The 15790-nt window shown below is 32.2% G+C and overlaps 1 protein-coding gene across 3 annotated transcripts in view; it reads left to right on the top strand.

Annotated features, from left to right (window-relative positions):
• Nucleotides 1–722: 722 nt before the first annotated feature.
• LOC106641867 (uncharacterized) overlaps nt 723–15790 on the top strand; it is a 105748-nt gene continuing 90680 nt past the window's right edge. For 2 of the 3 annotated variants that reach the window (XR_016293419.1, XM_089597547.1), the window contains exons 1-3: nt 723–1508; nt 1597–1840; nt 1970–2635. Coding sequence is in view for 2 of the 3 variants with exons in the window: in XM_089597547.1 (XP_089453673.1) it covers nt 1135–1508; nt 1597–1840; nt 1970–2635 (1284 nt within the window). In the remaining variant the exon portion in view is untranslated. The remainder of the gene's footprint in view (nt 1509–1596; nt 1841–1969; nt 2636–15790) is intronic. The other variant, XM_089597546.1, reaches the window with a different exon arrangement.

The following is a 15790-nucleotide window of genomic DNA, read 5'->3' as shown; positions in this document are numbered from 1 at the left end:
GCTTGTGTTTTTAATAATTATTTATTCAACAGAGTGGCCAGTAAGCGCCCCGGGTCATTGGGTGATGGATGCTTGTGTTATTGGACCTTATTTGAATCTCGCGCGTCACCTTTGGTACTAATTTTTTTTTGATCTAGTGATTTCCCACGTCAGAGAGGTTGGGTCCTAGAGAATTCCCAAATCTGGCCGGAACTATATCCCGTCGCTGCCGGGTCCTCAATTGCACTTTTGCTGTACCGCGCAAGTGCGTGGGGGCAGCGCAATTATAGAAGAGCCCTAAAGGCACAGAACTGTTAATCTGTATACACTGGAAAATAGTGGGGGCTCGAACTCGACCCACTGTAGCTTTTGAACGCCCGGAGCGCTCCCAGGTAGATAAATGAACAAACCTTATATAAACACTTTAAGTATATAGGTTTACTGTACATACCATAGAGGAAAAGAATTATGTAGATTCGTTCACCTTACAATCCAGGGACGGTCGGGGACAGTGTGAGCGAGTCGGAGACGAAAGTGAACAAGTGCTCTTCTCCAATCGTCCGCGATCGTCCCTGACCGTACGCGATGCGCAGTTGTACACGTTAGGTTAGGTTAATGCTGTATGTAAACAATAATTTGTAAATGAAGAAGTGCAAATACAAAAAAGTTTGTTTACTTTTTGCATTAACCTAACCTAACGTGTACAACTGCGCATCGCCTACGGTCAGGGACGATCGCGGACGATTGGAGAAGAGCACTTGTTCACTTTCGTCTCCGACTCACCCACACTGTCCCCGACCGTCCCTGGATTGTAAGGTGAACGAATCTACAGATATGCGATGCTCACCAATGCTGTTTATACAGACGCGTCAGTGCGACACATTTTACACGTTCACATTACCATTAGTTTTTACTTGGGAGTTGGAACTCCTTAAATAGCCTCAGGCTCAGGCTTCAGTACATCATTCGGAACGAGTCCTGGAAACTGATTCCAAGAAATCGCTGTCATCATTGTCATAAGCGGAGGAAACATTCTACAGGAACATTGATCAAGCATCAAAGATTGGGGTTTAGCTGAAATCGACTCTTAATGTTGATTTTATCATAAAGAAAAAAAAAATCGTCATTGTCGTCAACAGAAGATGCATCTAGTTTATGCTTTTTAATCTAAGATGTGAGAAGCCCAAGCGGTCTCCTATTGTTGTACAGACTACAATGGAGCCTGACTTAGAGAAAGGTATTGACAGTAACATTACAAATAAAAAGAAATCACCTTATACTGATGAGCTAGATCCTCAGTTAGTGCAGAAAAAAGTGCTTCAACAGGAGCAATCAACTGATGACACTTTTAGTCAACAGCAAAAAGCATGTCAGACTTTCTTGCCCTTAGCTCAGAACTCTTGGAGGCCAATCAAGACTTCTACTATGACCACTACTTCTACATCTGCTGCTACAAATATCAGAATACCACTGACAGAAACTGTTGCTAGCAAGTCGCTTTCATCTCAAGTCATGGAGTATTATGAGAAGTAAAAATATTTTTGGTGTTTCAATAATAATTAGAAGGTATTTCAATAATATTAAATTATTTTTCCCACTTTTTTTATTTTCTACTAGATACTCGCAGAATTCTAACTTAAATCAGTATTTTTCATTGCCCACATCAATGTGTAACACAGCTGACTGTGCCAAGTATTATTATAGTATTTATGAGTTAACACCTAAGTATGTTACTGGTAGGCAAGGCTGCATTGGCCAGGATCATGGAGTAAAATCGTGTATTCCTAAAGAAAGACGGCGCTGGGCCAGACCTCCATTGATTGGGCAGTCCTCCTCTGCTGATGAATCTCTTTACTTAAAAGTAAGTTTGTTACTTCTCAAAAAAACCTTCTCTCCAAGATTCAGCTTAAATTTTAATTATGAGTATAAACTTTTCGTCTAAAGGGTGTGAGCCAAACAAATACTGTGTTATTACTTTAATTATTTGTAGCAATCCATGACAGAGTCACAATCATTGTGCCACAGCAGTCCTCAAGATCAAGACCAAGAACTTCGAAATCAACAACAGTCGTCATCAACGATCAGTGCAGAAGCTCTCGTTGTTACCAAAGAAAAGACAAGCGGTTATCAAGAATCCGTAACAAGTCATAGCGAGCGTAAAACCTCCGCATCACCAACCTCGAGCATTGCCTCACACAAACCTCTTGAGTGGGACAGTGGGGCGGACGTTGGTTACTTGTATGCAGCCGCGACATCATCATCGAACGGTGCATTAAGTGCCCAACGCTTCCAGAAGCTGAGTACACTAGAACGTATGGCTCTAACGCGTGGCTGCTCAGCAGCTCTTAGGCTCGACCCTGAGGGCACTACTGGTCAGCAGCAGTCACCCGGATCGTCAAACTCTGCAGTACATACTACTGTTACTGCTACTGTACTGTCGTTGATGACGACCCAGAAAACTGAAGGTAAAAGCAGCAATATCAGTAATAATGGTGAGCTGAGAGCAAGCTCCACACCCGTACTTGGTAACGCATCTGGAAGTGAAAGTGAAATCGAAATCACGCCAGTTGTTAAAAATCATTTGACTGGTATTGTCGTTGAAGATGATATTGGTTCTGAGCTGCCAAACGATAAGTACAGAAGAGATCTTTCTAAAGTAAGTGGTAGTTTTATCGACTGCTTGCCTATTAATCTTGCATATCGAGTGCTTTATGAAAGTATGTATTATATTTTTTTCCTTATAATGCAATCCAATTACGTCTTGACATGGTTTTTTTTAAATAAGTACTTATTCTGATATTCTTACTATTTATACATACAGGTATATTACTATTACGAAGTTAGTAAGAACCATTTTGACGCCTCAGTCAAAGCAAGTGCAAACTAAAAATTGTCATAAGGTGGTTGCGGCAACAAATAAAAAATGTTAGATGACGTTTTATTTAGAACATTGTATGTGCGTATGAATTTTTTAATATTTTTTTTAGACGTATCCTCGAGAAAAAAAATTAATTAGCATAGACTTTCATGCGAGTTAGTAACCAAACGGTCTTCAAACTACCATTAAAATAAATTATAACTTGAAAAAAAACCATTGGACAGTGGGTGCTTAGGTACCCAAGTATAAAGTTATACTTCTATAAAATTATATGGCAAATAATAAAATTATGCGTATAAAAATACCTTCTATGAAACAATATTGTGTACAAAGGTGGTGCAATTATCGCGGGAATAAGTATACCTGGGTCATTCTACTGAAAGTGGCATATTTCGAGGACCAGAATGGACAAACACTTGAAACTGATTTTTAATTTTTCTGAAAATTTTTTGTATCGTCCGTGACCAAAATAAGCTAAAATTTTTTGGGCCTTACTGGATCTGTGCAAGAAAATTTTTTAAGACTTTTTTTATTGTATTTAAAAAAAATATTAGCTTACGGGTTAGAAAAAACATCTTAAAATCATGATGATACCACGCACTGTGAAAATTAAGCTGTATCTTTGCACTTGTACCATATACTAGGTTCCTCCTATTATATACTACACTATCGGAGTCGATAATAAAACACTGCACAAAGATATGCGATTTGTTCAAAAAAAAAGTAGCGTTACGGGTTTGAAAACTCATATTAAAACCATATCGTGAGTATACCACTCACAGCGAAAATTCAGCTTTATTCTTGCACTTATACGATGTACTGAGTCCCTACTATCATATGCTATACTGTACCAGCCGATGAGTTAACATTCAGATACAATGCAGTGAAGATACAATGGGTTTTGTACCGTTACGGGATAGCGTTACGGGCTTTTAGCAAAAAAAAGAGCTTTACGGGCTCTTATAAAATCGTCAAAAAATCAAGACTTAAATGCACCAAACGCAAATTAAACTTTGCCACTTCACTTGTATCATATAAAATAGCTAAATTGTAACCCGCCACCTTCCGAGTCAATAACCGAACTCTTCAAAAAGTTACATAACATTCCTTAGCACTCTGGACTCTTAGTTTTTATTTTGGAGAGACAGAATCTCCAAATTCGTGAGCTTGTATAATTGACTTATTAGGATGGAAAATTTGAAAAAATTCCTGCAACATCCTTGATCTTCTTTATACAAAACGCCCTATTTGGAATGCCTAAATCCAATCGCGTGCGTTTGTGAAAGTTATTTCCGTTACAATGTTTAATTTATAAGATTTCGATCCCGCAACTTTAACAGCAGCCAACTCTAAGACCCAATTCTTTTTGTCTGCCTAAAATTCATGTAAATGTTGTTTGTTTTAATAAGTTCAAGATCCCATACCGTAAAAAAATTAAAAACTCCATGTTTTGATTCCAGGCATGGTTAAAACTGCAAATTTTAGAATAAGACATGAGCCCATAACGCTAGTTTAGCCCCTTTTTTGCATCTTAAAATAAAGGAGTGCTCTTGTATGGTCTAAATTATGTTGTACCTTTAGCAGTAAACATCCCTTGAATGATTAAAAAAGTTTCCAGATCAATATCTCCTTAAACGACTTTGTATTCGGCTGGGACATAAAATATGCCGTTCTTAGTAGAATGACCCACATACGTTGATTGGGTATGATTTCAATTAATATTTAATGAGTTTACGATTGCAAAAAATATATTACAGCGCAATACAAGAAAAATAATATATAGGCTGGCCAGTACAAGACTGCGCTTTCGTCGAATCTTCCGATGGTTTCAAAGCAACTTCTTTCTGCCTATACGCTGATTACATTTGTAACATCACGGTTACATTTATCACATACGCTCCCACACTTATTTCTAGTCCATGTTTGATACCCAAAATATAATTGTATCTAGAAAATTAAGAAAAACCATCTTGTAGTATCGCATTCTTCAACAGAGTAGTATTACAGGCCAGTGAATGCCCCATCCGGACGTTTATCACACATATGTTTTTTTGACAGATATTATTCAAATATTACACGTATATTGAAATAGCATAAAAAATACCCATAAAAATTGCAGCTCGTTTGACTGTACCATTATTTTATATATGTTTAATTTTAAAAAAATCGAGATTTAACATTTAACCTTGTGAACAAATCATGTTAAATGGGATTTTAATGATTTGTAGGAATCTCCTAATTTTTTGGGTACCAAAGATATATTTCTTTTAGATGAACCTATCGAATTTTCAAATAAACTCATTAGTTGATTTTTAAATGAATGTAGAAAGAGGGGGGAGCAAGTATGTGTAAAAGCATGTATGTGAGTACCAGTGTTGTACATTGTGGCATAATATCAGCCGCGAAATTCAAAATTACAAAAAAGTGAAAAAAAGTGATATTAAAAAAAAATTTAATTTAGGCATTTAAAAATCATAATAAACTAGAATAAGCATAATTACAGTGATAAAATAATTTTTAAGCCATTATTTAAGCAATAAATGGCAATTTAATGTTACCTCAGGTAAACGAATATTTTCCCAATATTTCAATAAGCTCGGGCCTTGCAAAGTTATAATAAGTTTCTAAAATCATTATTGATCATCATGGTGATAAAAGGTATGATTTATTTATTAATAAATTAATGTTATATTGCAAGATTTCATGCTCATACAAAACATGTACTGGAGTATATCTATATATGTGACACATCAATTTTGCTGCTCGAAAGTTGGCAGCATCTCGCAAGCCAGCAGACAGCTGAAGTAGGGCAGTGGAAAACGCGCTTTACGTTTATTTACGTTTTCGGCAAGTGTTGCGGTATTAAAACCGAATCTTTTGATTTGTACTCATTTATATTAAATATAATATGAGAATAAAAACTTATTAGTTTCATACGGTCATCGAAGAGTTAGTGCCTAGTATACTCGATGCTTGACAGGGTTAATATGGATTAACCTATAGTATGTCAGATAAGTAAAAACATTGCTTTACACAATAAACATTTTATCCTCTTAAAAGACAAGTCATCTTTTCATTTTAAGCTCTATTTACTTTGTTCAAAATTATCATTTCAGGTGTAATGTGCAACAGTACTTTCCACATCAACTGCAGTTTTCTCAAGGGAGTGCTCAAGTACGGCTACTGTTTGCACTGAAATTGTGGATTTAGTTGTTCAATTAAAAAGTAAATTTCATCCAAGCAAGAATTGAAGAATGCTCAATACCAGAAAATCCAAAATGTCACCTAATGAAGGATAATTGCAGCTTCTTAATCAATCAAGAGCTGATTGAAAAAGAAACAACATCATCAGTAAAGCTAATTCTAAATACTCTTTTTTTGAGCAAAAGTGCAATGGATATTAAGGCTGTTTAATAAATTGCTCTAGCTCTTATGCACCTACAAATTCTTATTTTTTCCATACACTTAGGCCTCAAATGTTGATAGTGACTTTTACTACTGTATACTACAACTCCGGATTAAGTTTATTTAGAGGATCAACTTTATTGGAAAGACAGAGCATGTTAACCACCTGGAGATGCAAGATGTCATCTGTCGAAGAGTATTGGCAACTTCTGGACTGATTCTAATGAATCGTAAGTTGATTGGAAAAGAAATATCACTTATGAAACTGTTACTTTTTCCCTCAATCCTGCATCAAAGTAATGTTCAGTGGAATGGATTATAAAGTGTTTTGGTAAACAAACAACCAGGCCGGGTAAATATCTTATTATTCTTTTAATTTGGACACTTTTCAATTATTAACTGATTTATCTGTCATTATACCAAACAATGCTCATTTCGTTTACCCACTTAGGCCTCAAATGTTGATATTGACTTCTACTACAGTATACTACAACTCAGGATTCAGTTTATTAAGAGGATCAACTTTGTCGGAAGGACTGGAACTGCTAACCACTTGGAAATGCAAGATGTCATCTGTCGAAGAGTATTGGCAACTTCTGGACTGATTCTAATGAATCATTAGTTGAATGGAGAAGAAAAATCTATAAAATTGTGACTTTTTTCCTCAATTCTGCATCAAAGTATTTTTGAGTGGGATGAATTATAAAGTGTTTTTAGAAACAAGCAAGCAGGCTGGATCAATCTTTGATTTTTTTTTTAAATTTAGATACTTTTCACTTAATGACTTTTTCATCTGTCACTATACCCAAAAATGCTCATTTGGTTTATCCACTGAGGCCCCAAATGTTGATGGTGACTTCGACTTCAGTATACTAGTACTCAGGATTAAGTTTCTTTAGAAGATCAACTTTATCGGAGGGACAGGGACTGTTAACCATCTGGAGATGCAAGATGTTACCTGTCGAAGAGTATTGGCAACTTCTAGAGTCATCCTTATGAATCATAAACTGGATGGAGAAGGGACACTATCAAGGAAATTATGACTTTGTTTTGCCCAATTATGCATCAAAGTATTTTCTAGTGGGATGGTTTAAAACTTGCTCTTTACTTAAGCTTAAGTGCAATTAATAATAAGCTTATTTGTTTTTTGCACTAGCTGTTGTACTGAATATCAACCAAATCTAAAAGTTCTACATCAAGCTTAAAGTTTTCTTAAACTTTAAGTCATGCTATAAATATCTTTGGGCCATTTTTAAATGTAGTGATATTCTTAATTGTTGACTGATAAATCTCTGCAATTACAACTAGAAATGCTCTTTTTTTTTCTCATCCACTTAAGCCGTATATGTGGTTCGTGGTTTTTAATTAATACTGAAAGTCTGAGTTCAGTTTATTCAGATGATCAGCTTCAGCGGATGGACAGGGTCTGATCTATATACCTGGAGATGCAAGATGTTAACTATCGATGATTGAATATTGCTTCTATACTAAATTTAGTCTATTGAGAGCAGGATGCAGAACAAAACTTTCAATTATAAAATTGTGTCAACTTTTTTTCACAATTCAGCATTAAAGTATTTTCAAGTAAAATGAACCTCATGTTTTTGTTTTATTCTTAAGTAAAAGTACAATGAACAATAAGTTCTTAGTTGTACTAGCTTTCATTTTGAACAGTAATCAAATCAAAACATTTACAAGTTTTAAATGTTAAAAAACAATTAGACAGGCTAGTGACATTTTTGGGCTTCTTTTTAAATGGATATTGAATAAGTTATTTTTTATTGTCAACTGATTCATCTCCAATATTAAAGCTAGAGTTACTAATTTTTTTCGTTAATTTTATTCTGATAGTTAATTTATGACTTTTAGTTCATATGAATGGTATCCATTTCATTGGAACAAGCAAGAAAGAGATCAGAGGGACTGCTTAATACTTCGAGATACAAGAGGTCACCGTTTTTTTATTATTTTACTTGAGTATATAAATTTTTTTAGATTACTTTAATCTTCTTGCTTTGAACTTAACTCATGTCGATCTTTTTGCAATAAATTGGAGCTTGGGTGAGCAAGCGCTAGCATTAAACAGCTCCACTCTCTTTCAATTATAAATAACAACTAAATCCATTTTCAAGAATCAAGCGCAGGCACTCAAAAGCTTAATTACTTTTTAGTTATAAATAATAATCCAATTAGTTATAGTTAATGGTTGAGCGAGCAAGCACCGTAGATGAAAAGCGAAATCTCTTTATGTCATAAATAAAAACTCAATTTATTTTTCAGGGAAGTTTAACCGATTTTCATAGATAAATATCAACTAAATTGTTTTTGACTACCGTAAACGGTAGTATAACGACTACATGTACTTTTTATAGTGAAATTAATTAACACGTTAATGCTTGGATGAGCAAGATCAGGCGATGAGAAGCTTTACCTTTTTTCATTCATCGATAATTATTAAAATAATTTTTTAAAAAAATCAGTCTAACGACTAAATTAATTTTTTTTAATAATAAATAATGAACAATTTGATGCTTGGTTAAGTAAGAGCCGCAAAAAAGGCGCTTAAGTCTCGTTGCGTTATAAGTAATAACTAAATTCATTTTTGGGGAATATGAGCAAGTGATGACAAGCTCATTTTATTTATAAATGAGAATTAAATATATAATCTTTTAAGGAATTAAACGCTTGCAACAACTGAATACATATTTTTCTCATATAATAAGTAATTAACAAATTAATGTTTGGGTGAGCAAGCGCTGTAAAATTGAAGCTTAACTTTCTTTAAATTATAAGTGATAACTAAATTAATTTTCGGGAAATAAGCGCAGGCGATGAGAAGCTTTACGGTTTTTCAGTTATGAATAACAAAAATAATAATTCAATTGATTCTTACGAAAGTAAAATCTGGTGACGACTGAATAGAAGTTTTTTCGTTATGAATAATAAACATTTAATTCTTTAGCGAGCAAGCGCCGTAGATGACGTATCCCCAATACGCTAAAAGGATTATATGAAGTAAATTAGAACATAGAAGAATTCTGTGTCCCAAAAAGTAATCGAGTATAATACTTATTAACGTCTTTAAAAAATAGTGAATGTCATCTGTATTAGAGTCCTTTTTCAGTGTTTGAATATTAGTGTATTAATATTATAAGAAACACATAAATATATACTTTTTTTAGTTTCTCAAAAGAGCCATTGACTACAAGCGTAGAATCTTCATTCTTTGCCAGCAAAAAACTGGAGGTCTGATATATATCAAAATGCGACACATCTCAAAACTAAAAGTTTTTTTTCTCGAATCATATAAAACTACCAGAACTAATGTGGTCTGATGACACAAACCTTTGATATCTTGCAATTCTTTTGTAACGGGGATGCCGAAGTCTTTTTTTTAAATTAATCTAAAAACTCTCATATTCCTCTTCAAATCTTTTATAATTAAATGTAAAATAAGTAAAAAAATTTTCAAAATTTTTTTTTTTTATACGCATAAATAAGTTTTTATGTGATATTTTATGTTTAGTTTTAGTAACACATACGAATTTGAAAAGTATTCTCATAGCTTTAAAGTTGGCAAGCACTTAACATTAACATTACAGTATTACAAATTATCATTTTTAGTATGCTCAATGAATGCTCACAGTAATGCTTATTATAATTCTTTTTGACAACTTTGGGAGTGTTATAAGTATGTCTTACATGAATTCTTTTAGTGCGGAGATTCACACTTTCTTAAAGAATTATTTTACCTGGAAAATCTGCGTATTGGAGAGTCTAATTCTTTTTTTCTTACAAATAATAACTACATTCGTTTTTTGGGTAACAAGGGTAGGTGATGAACATCTTATCTATTTTTCATCTATAAATAGTAATTTAATGAATTTTCAAGAAAGTAAGTACTACTGACAACTGGATAAATTGTTATTTTTTTAATCAATGATTTTTAAATACTAAAGCGAGCTAGTACCACAGGAAAAAAGCTAAATTCATTTTTAGTTCCAAAAAAAATTTTTTTTTTTTCATTTTTCGGGGAGCAAGCAAAGGTGATAAAATGCTTGATGATTCTTCATAGATAAATGATAATTAAATTGATTTTTAAGAAATTGAGCGTTGGTGACGACTGAAAAACATTTTTCTAGTTACAACCAATAAATAAATTCACGCTTGGACGAGAAAGCACCGCAGAAGAAAAGCTTAAGTCTCTTTAAGATATGAATGACAACGAAATCAATTTCTGGAAAATAAATGCAGGCGATAAGATGCTTCACTGATTTTTAATTATAAATCATAATTAACTGATTGTTTTTGCAAGTGCGTGCTTGGATGAATGAATAAACTTTTTATTTACTATAAATAATAAAAATTTAATGCTCTTTTACGTCAGTACCGCAGACGAATATCTCAACTGTCTTTTTCTTATAAATGATACTAAATTAATTTTCCAGGTAACAAGCGCAAGCAATGAGGAGCTTAACCGTTTTTTAATCATGAATAATGATAATAGCAATTCTTAAGCAATTAAGCGCTGGTAACGACTATATATTTATTATAAATACTAAATAAATTAATGCTTGGGCGAGCAAGCGATGTTAATAAGGAGTCTACCTCTCTTTTTTTTATAAATAATAACATCAATTTTTCGGATACCAAACACAGGTGATAAGAAACTATAAATAATAAACTAATAAACGTTCGGGCTAGCAAGCGCTGCAGAATAAGAACTCAACTGTCTTTGCGTTCTAAATATTAATTATTATAACTAAATCAATTTTTAGGAAAACGTGTGTAGGTGATAAACAGATTTACTTGTATTTTGGTACGCATAATAAATTAACCATTTGTAACTTTATTGATGTCGTTGTTATTGCATTTTTTTGTATAAAGTAATGCTTAGGTCAGCGAGGGCCTCGCTTGGAGAGCTCCACAATTTTTTATGAATAATCATTAAACTAAAGTCATTTATCGGGAAACAAATGCAGGTGAGGAGAAGCTTAACTGTTTCTTAGTAAGAAAAAATAATTACTTTAATTTGTAGACAAATATGTGATTGGGATGACTGAATGAATTTTTTTTATTGTAAATAGAAAAAAGTGTTTGAGCAAGCAAGCGCTGTAAACAAGGAGCTCAACTTCTTTTTAAGTTTTCAACAACTAAATTAATTTGTGAGAAAATAAGCGTTAGTGGTTAAAACCTTAACTTTTTTTTAGTTATAAAAAAATTAACAAATTAATTGTTATAAATGAAAACGCTATGGACGAATGGAAATTTATTTGTTTTACTATAAAGAATTGCCAAATGGATGATTCGGCGAGCAAGCGCCGTAGATGAGGTTTGAGTTATAAATAATAACTGAATTAATTTTTCGGAGAACAAGCGCAAATGAGGATAAGCTCACTGTTTTTTAGTCATCAATAGAAATTAATTAATTTTGATTTTTGCATGGTCGAGAAAGCGCTGTAGATAAGTAGCTTAATTCTCTTTTAGTTGTAAATAATAAATGTATTAATTTATTTTTCTTGCAGCAAGTGTCTGTAATGAGTAGTTGAACTATCTTTTACTTATTAATAATAACTAAATTAATTTTTCGTTAAATACGCGCAGATGAGAAGAAGGTTAGTGTCTGTTAGTTATGAATAAAAATTAACTAATTTTTATTCATGCTTGGGCTTGTTAGTGCCGTAGATAAGAAGCTGAACTCTCTTTTATTTTTAAATAGTAACTAAATTCATTTTTCGGAAAGAAAGCGCAGGCAATAAGAAACTCAACTGATTTATAGTTATAAATGATAATTCAAAGAATTCTAGGACAAGTAAGTGCTGGTGACGACTACATACATTTTTTTTGTAAATAGTAAATAAATTAATGGTTGGGTAAATAAGCTTTGTAGACGAGGTGCTCAACTCTCTTTTAGTTAGAAAAAAATAAATAAATTTTTTAGGGATTACACATAGGGAAACAGATGCTCAACTATGTTTCTTATTTATACGAAAAAATATGTCATTCTTAGGAAATAAGCACTTTGAATGACTGAATCAACTTTTTTTTATAACAATCAATGAACAATTTGATGCTTGGCGTGCAAGCGCTGTGTATGAGGTTTGGATTATAAATAATGACTAAATTAATTTTTCGGAAAGCAAGCATAGGGGATGAGAATCTGAACTGCTTTTCAGTTATAAATAATAATAATAATAATAATAATAATAATAATAATAATAATAAGAACAAATTTAGTTTGATATTTATAACGAAAACATGTATTTATATCTAAAAATGCAATAATATCGATTAGAACCAAGATAAAATTAATTTATTTATCATACATAACTGAAAAACAGTAAAATTTATTATCACCTTTGCCTGTATCTCTGAATATTAATTTTGTTCTTATAGTTATTATTTATGAATCAAAGAAAGTTGAGCTCTTTTCTTGTGGCGCTTGCTCGCCCAAGCATTTATTAATTTGATATTTATCCCAAAAGAAAAATTTAATTCAGTCGCCACTGTCACTTACTTTAAAAAAAATTCGTTTATTTACTATTTATAAAAAAAAAAACAGATAAGCTTCTCACTACCTGAGCTTAATTAATCCTCGAAAAATAAATTGAGATACTATTTATAACTCAAAAAAAGTTAGACTCCTTATCTATGGCGGCGCTTGCTTGCCAAAGCTTAAATTTGTTTATTATTTATAAATAAAAAAAGTCTATGCAGTTGTCACCAGATCTGACTTTGTTAAGAATCAATTTAATTGTTATTCATGGTTAAAAAACCGTGAAGCTTCTCATTATCTGCGCTTGTTCTCCAAGAAATAAATTTAGTTATTATTTATAACTCAAAGAGAGTTAGACTTCTCATCCACGGCGCTTGCTCACCAAAGCATTAATTTTTTAAATATTTTCAATAAGAAAAATAATATGTGGTCGCCACCAGCGCTTACTTTCTTAAAAATCACTTTTATTATAATTTGTAACTGAAAAACAGTTCAGCTTCCACCGCATCTGCGCTTGTTCCTCAGTCAATAAATTCAACTTTTATTTATAAAAAAAAGATAGTTGAGATCCTCATCTGCGGTAGTAGCTTATCTGAGCATTAAATATACATCATTTATAATAAATAAACAGTTCATTTATTTATCCACGTACTTACTTGCATAAGCAATTAATTATTTAAATTATATAACTAATCTTCGTTTGCACTTATTTTCCAAAAACTAATTTAGTTATCATTTATGACTATAACAGATTGGAGCACTTCTCATGTGGCACTTGCTCCCTTCATTATTAATTTGTTAATTACTTATAATGAAAATAATTAAGTTGATTATTTAGTTGTCGCAAGCGCTTACTTTCTTAAAAATTCGTTCAATTATTATTTATAAATAAAAAACAGTTAAGGTTCTTATCGCCTAAGCGCGTTCCCCGAAAAATTAATCTAGTTATTACTTATAACTCAAAGAGAGTTGAGATTCTCTTCTGCGGAGCTTGCTCACCCAAGCGTTAATTTATTTATTATTTATCATTAGAGAAAGTTCATGTAGTCGTCATACTAGCGCGTTCTTGCTTAAAAATTCTTTTAATAGGTATTCATAAATGAAAGACAGTTAAGCTTCTTGTCACCTGCCCTTGTTTCCCAAAAAACTAATGTAGTGATAAATCGATAGTAAAAGATTGTTAAGCTCCTCATCCACGGCGCTTGCTCGCCAAAGCATTAATTTATTAAATATTCATAATAAGAAAAATAAGTGTGTAGTCAACACCAGCGCTTACTGTCTTAAAAATTATTTTAATAATTATTCATAAATGAAAACAGTTAAGCTGCTCATCACCTGATCTTGTTTTCCGAAAAATTAAAGAAGTGATTATTCAAAAGTAAAAGAGAATTGAGCTCCTCCGCATCTACGGCACTATCTCGCCCGTGCATTAATTTGTTTATTATTTATAATTAGAAAAAAATTTATTGAATCATCACCAGCACTTGCTTTCGTAAAAATTTATTTAATGATTGTTTATAAATGGAACAAGTTAAGCTTCTTATCATTACCTAAGCTCGATCTTCGAAAAATGAATTTATTTATTACTTATAACTCAATAAAAGTTGAACATCATTTCTGTGACACGTGCTTGCCTTAGCATTTATTAATTAATAATTTTTAACAAAACAAAAACATGTTTTTTTAGTCGTCACTAGCACTTACTTTCTTAAAAATTCATTGAATTAATATTCATAAATGAAAAATAGTTAAGCTTCTCATCACCTACCCTTGTTTCCCAAAAAACTAATGTCGTTATTATTTATAAGAAAAAAAGAGTCAGACTCCTCATCTATGGCACTTGATTGCCCAAGCATTGATTTTTTTTTCATTTATGACTAGAAAAAATTTATTCAGTCATCCCCAGCGCTTACTTTTTAAAAATAACTTCAGTTATTGTTCATGATAAAAAAACCGTAAAGCTTCTCATTATCTGCGCTTGTTCCCCAAAAAATAAAGTTATTTATTATTTATAACTGAAAGAGAGTTGGACTCCTCATCCACGGCGTTTGCTCGCCAAAGCATTCATTTGTTAAATATTCATAATAAAAAAATAATTATGTAGTCATCATCAGCGCTTACTTTCTTAAAAATTATTTTAATAATTATTTATAAATGAAAAACAGTTAAGCTTCTTATTACCTGAGCTTGTTCCCATGAATTGAGTTATTATTTATAACTCAGAGAGAGATAAGATTCTCTTCTGCGGAGCTTGCTCACCCAAGCATTAATTTATTTGTTATTTATCATTACAGAAAGTTTATTTAGTCGTCATAATACCGGTCACTTTCTTAAAAATTAATTTTATTATTATTCATGATTGAAAAACAGTTAAGCTTCTTTATTACCTGAGCTTGTTTTCGGAAAAATGAATTGAGTTGTTATTTATAACATAAGGAGAGTTCGCTTTTCATCTGCGGCGCTGGCTCGACCAACCATTGATTAAAATTAATTTAATTATGATTTATAATTGAAATATAATTAAGCTTTTGACTGTCTGCGCTTGTTTCCTGAAAATGAAATTATTTTTTTTTACGCTAAAAGAGAGCAGAGCTCTTCAACTCTAGCGCTTGCTAACCCAAGCTTCAATGTATTGCAAAAAAAGCAATAACATCGACCACGAATTAAGTTCAAAGCTAGAAGATTCAACTAATATAAAAAGTTCTAAGTATTCCTGTAAAATAATAGAAGATCACAGGGTCCTAAATGTTATAAAGGCAAATGTTCTATGCTTGATGACATCTTGCATCTCGAAGTATTAAGCAGTCTCTCTGATCTCTTTCTCACTTATTCCGATGAAATGGATACCTTGAATCCAGACCTGTCATATGAACTAAAAGTCATAAATCAAATTTCAGAATAAAATTAATGGAAAAAATAATTAGTTCTAATTAGTTGTAACTAGAAGCATAACTAGTTCTAATATCAGAGATTAGTCAGCCAACGATAAAGAATAACTTATTCAATATCCATTCAAAAAGAAGCCAAAAATG

The sequence above is a fragment of the Copidosoma floridanum genome, unplaced genomic scaffold (assembly GCF_036245765.1).
Source record: "Copidosoma floridanum isolate Cflo_tuat_1 unplaced genomic scaffold, Cflo_Japanese_pri ptg000033l, whole genome shotgun sequence".
In the NCBI taxonomy this organism is placed as follows: Eukaryota; Metazoa; Arthropoda; class Insecta; order Hymenoptera; family Encyrtidae; genus Copidosoma; species Copidosoma floridanum.
Note: the sequence above shows the minus strand (reverse complement) of the source record. Positions and strands in the feature narration are given on the sequence as shown.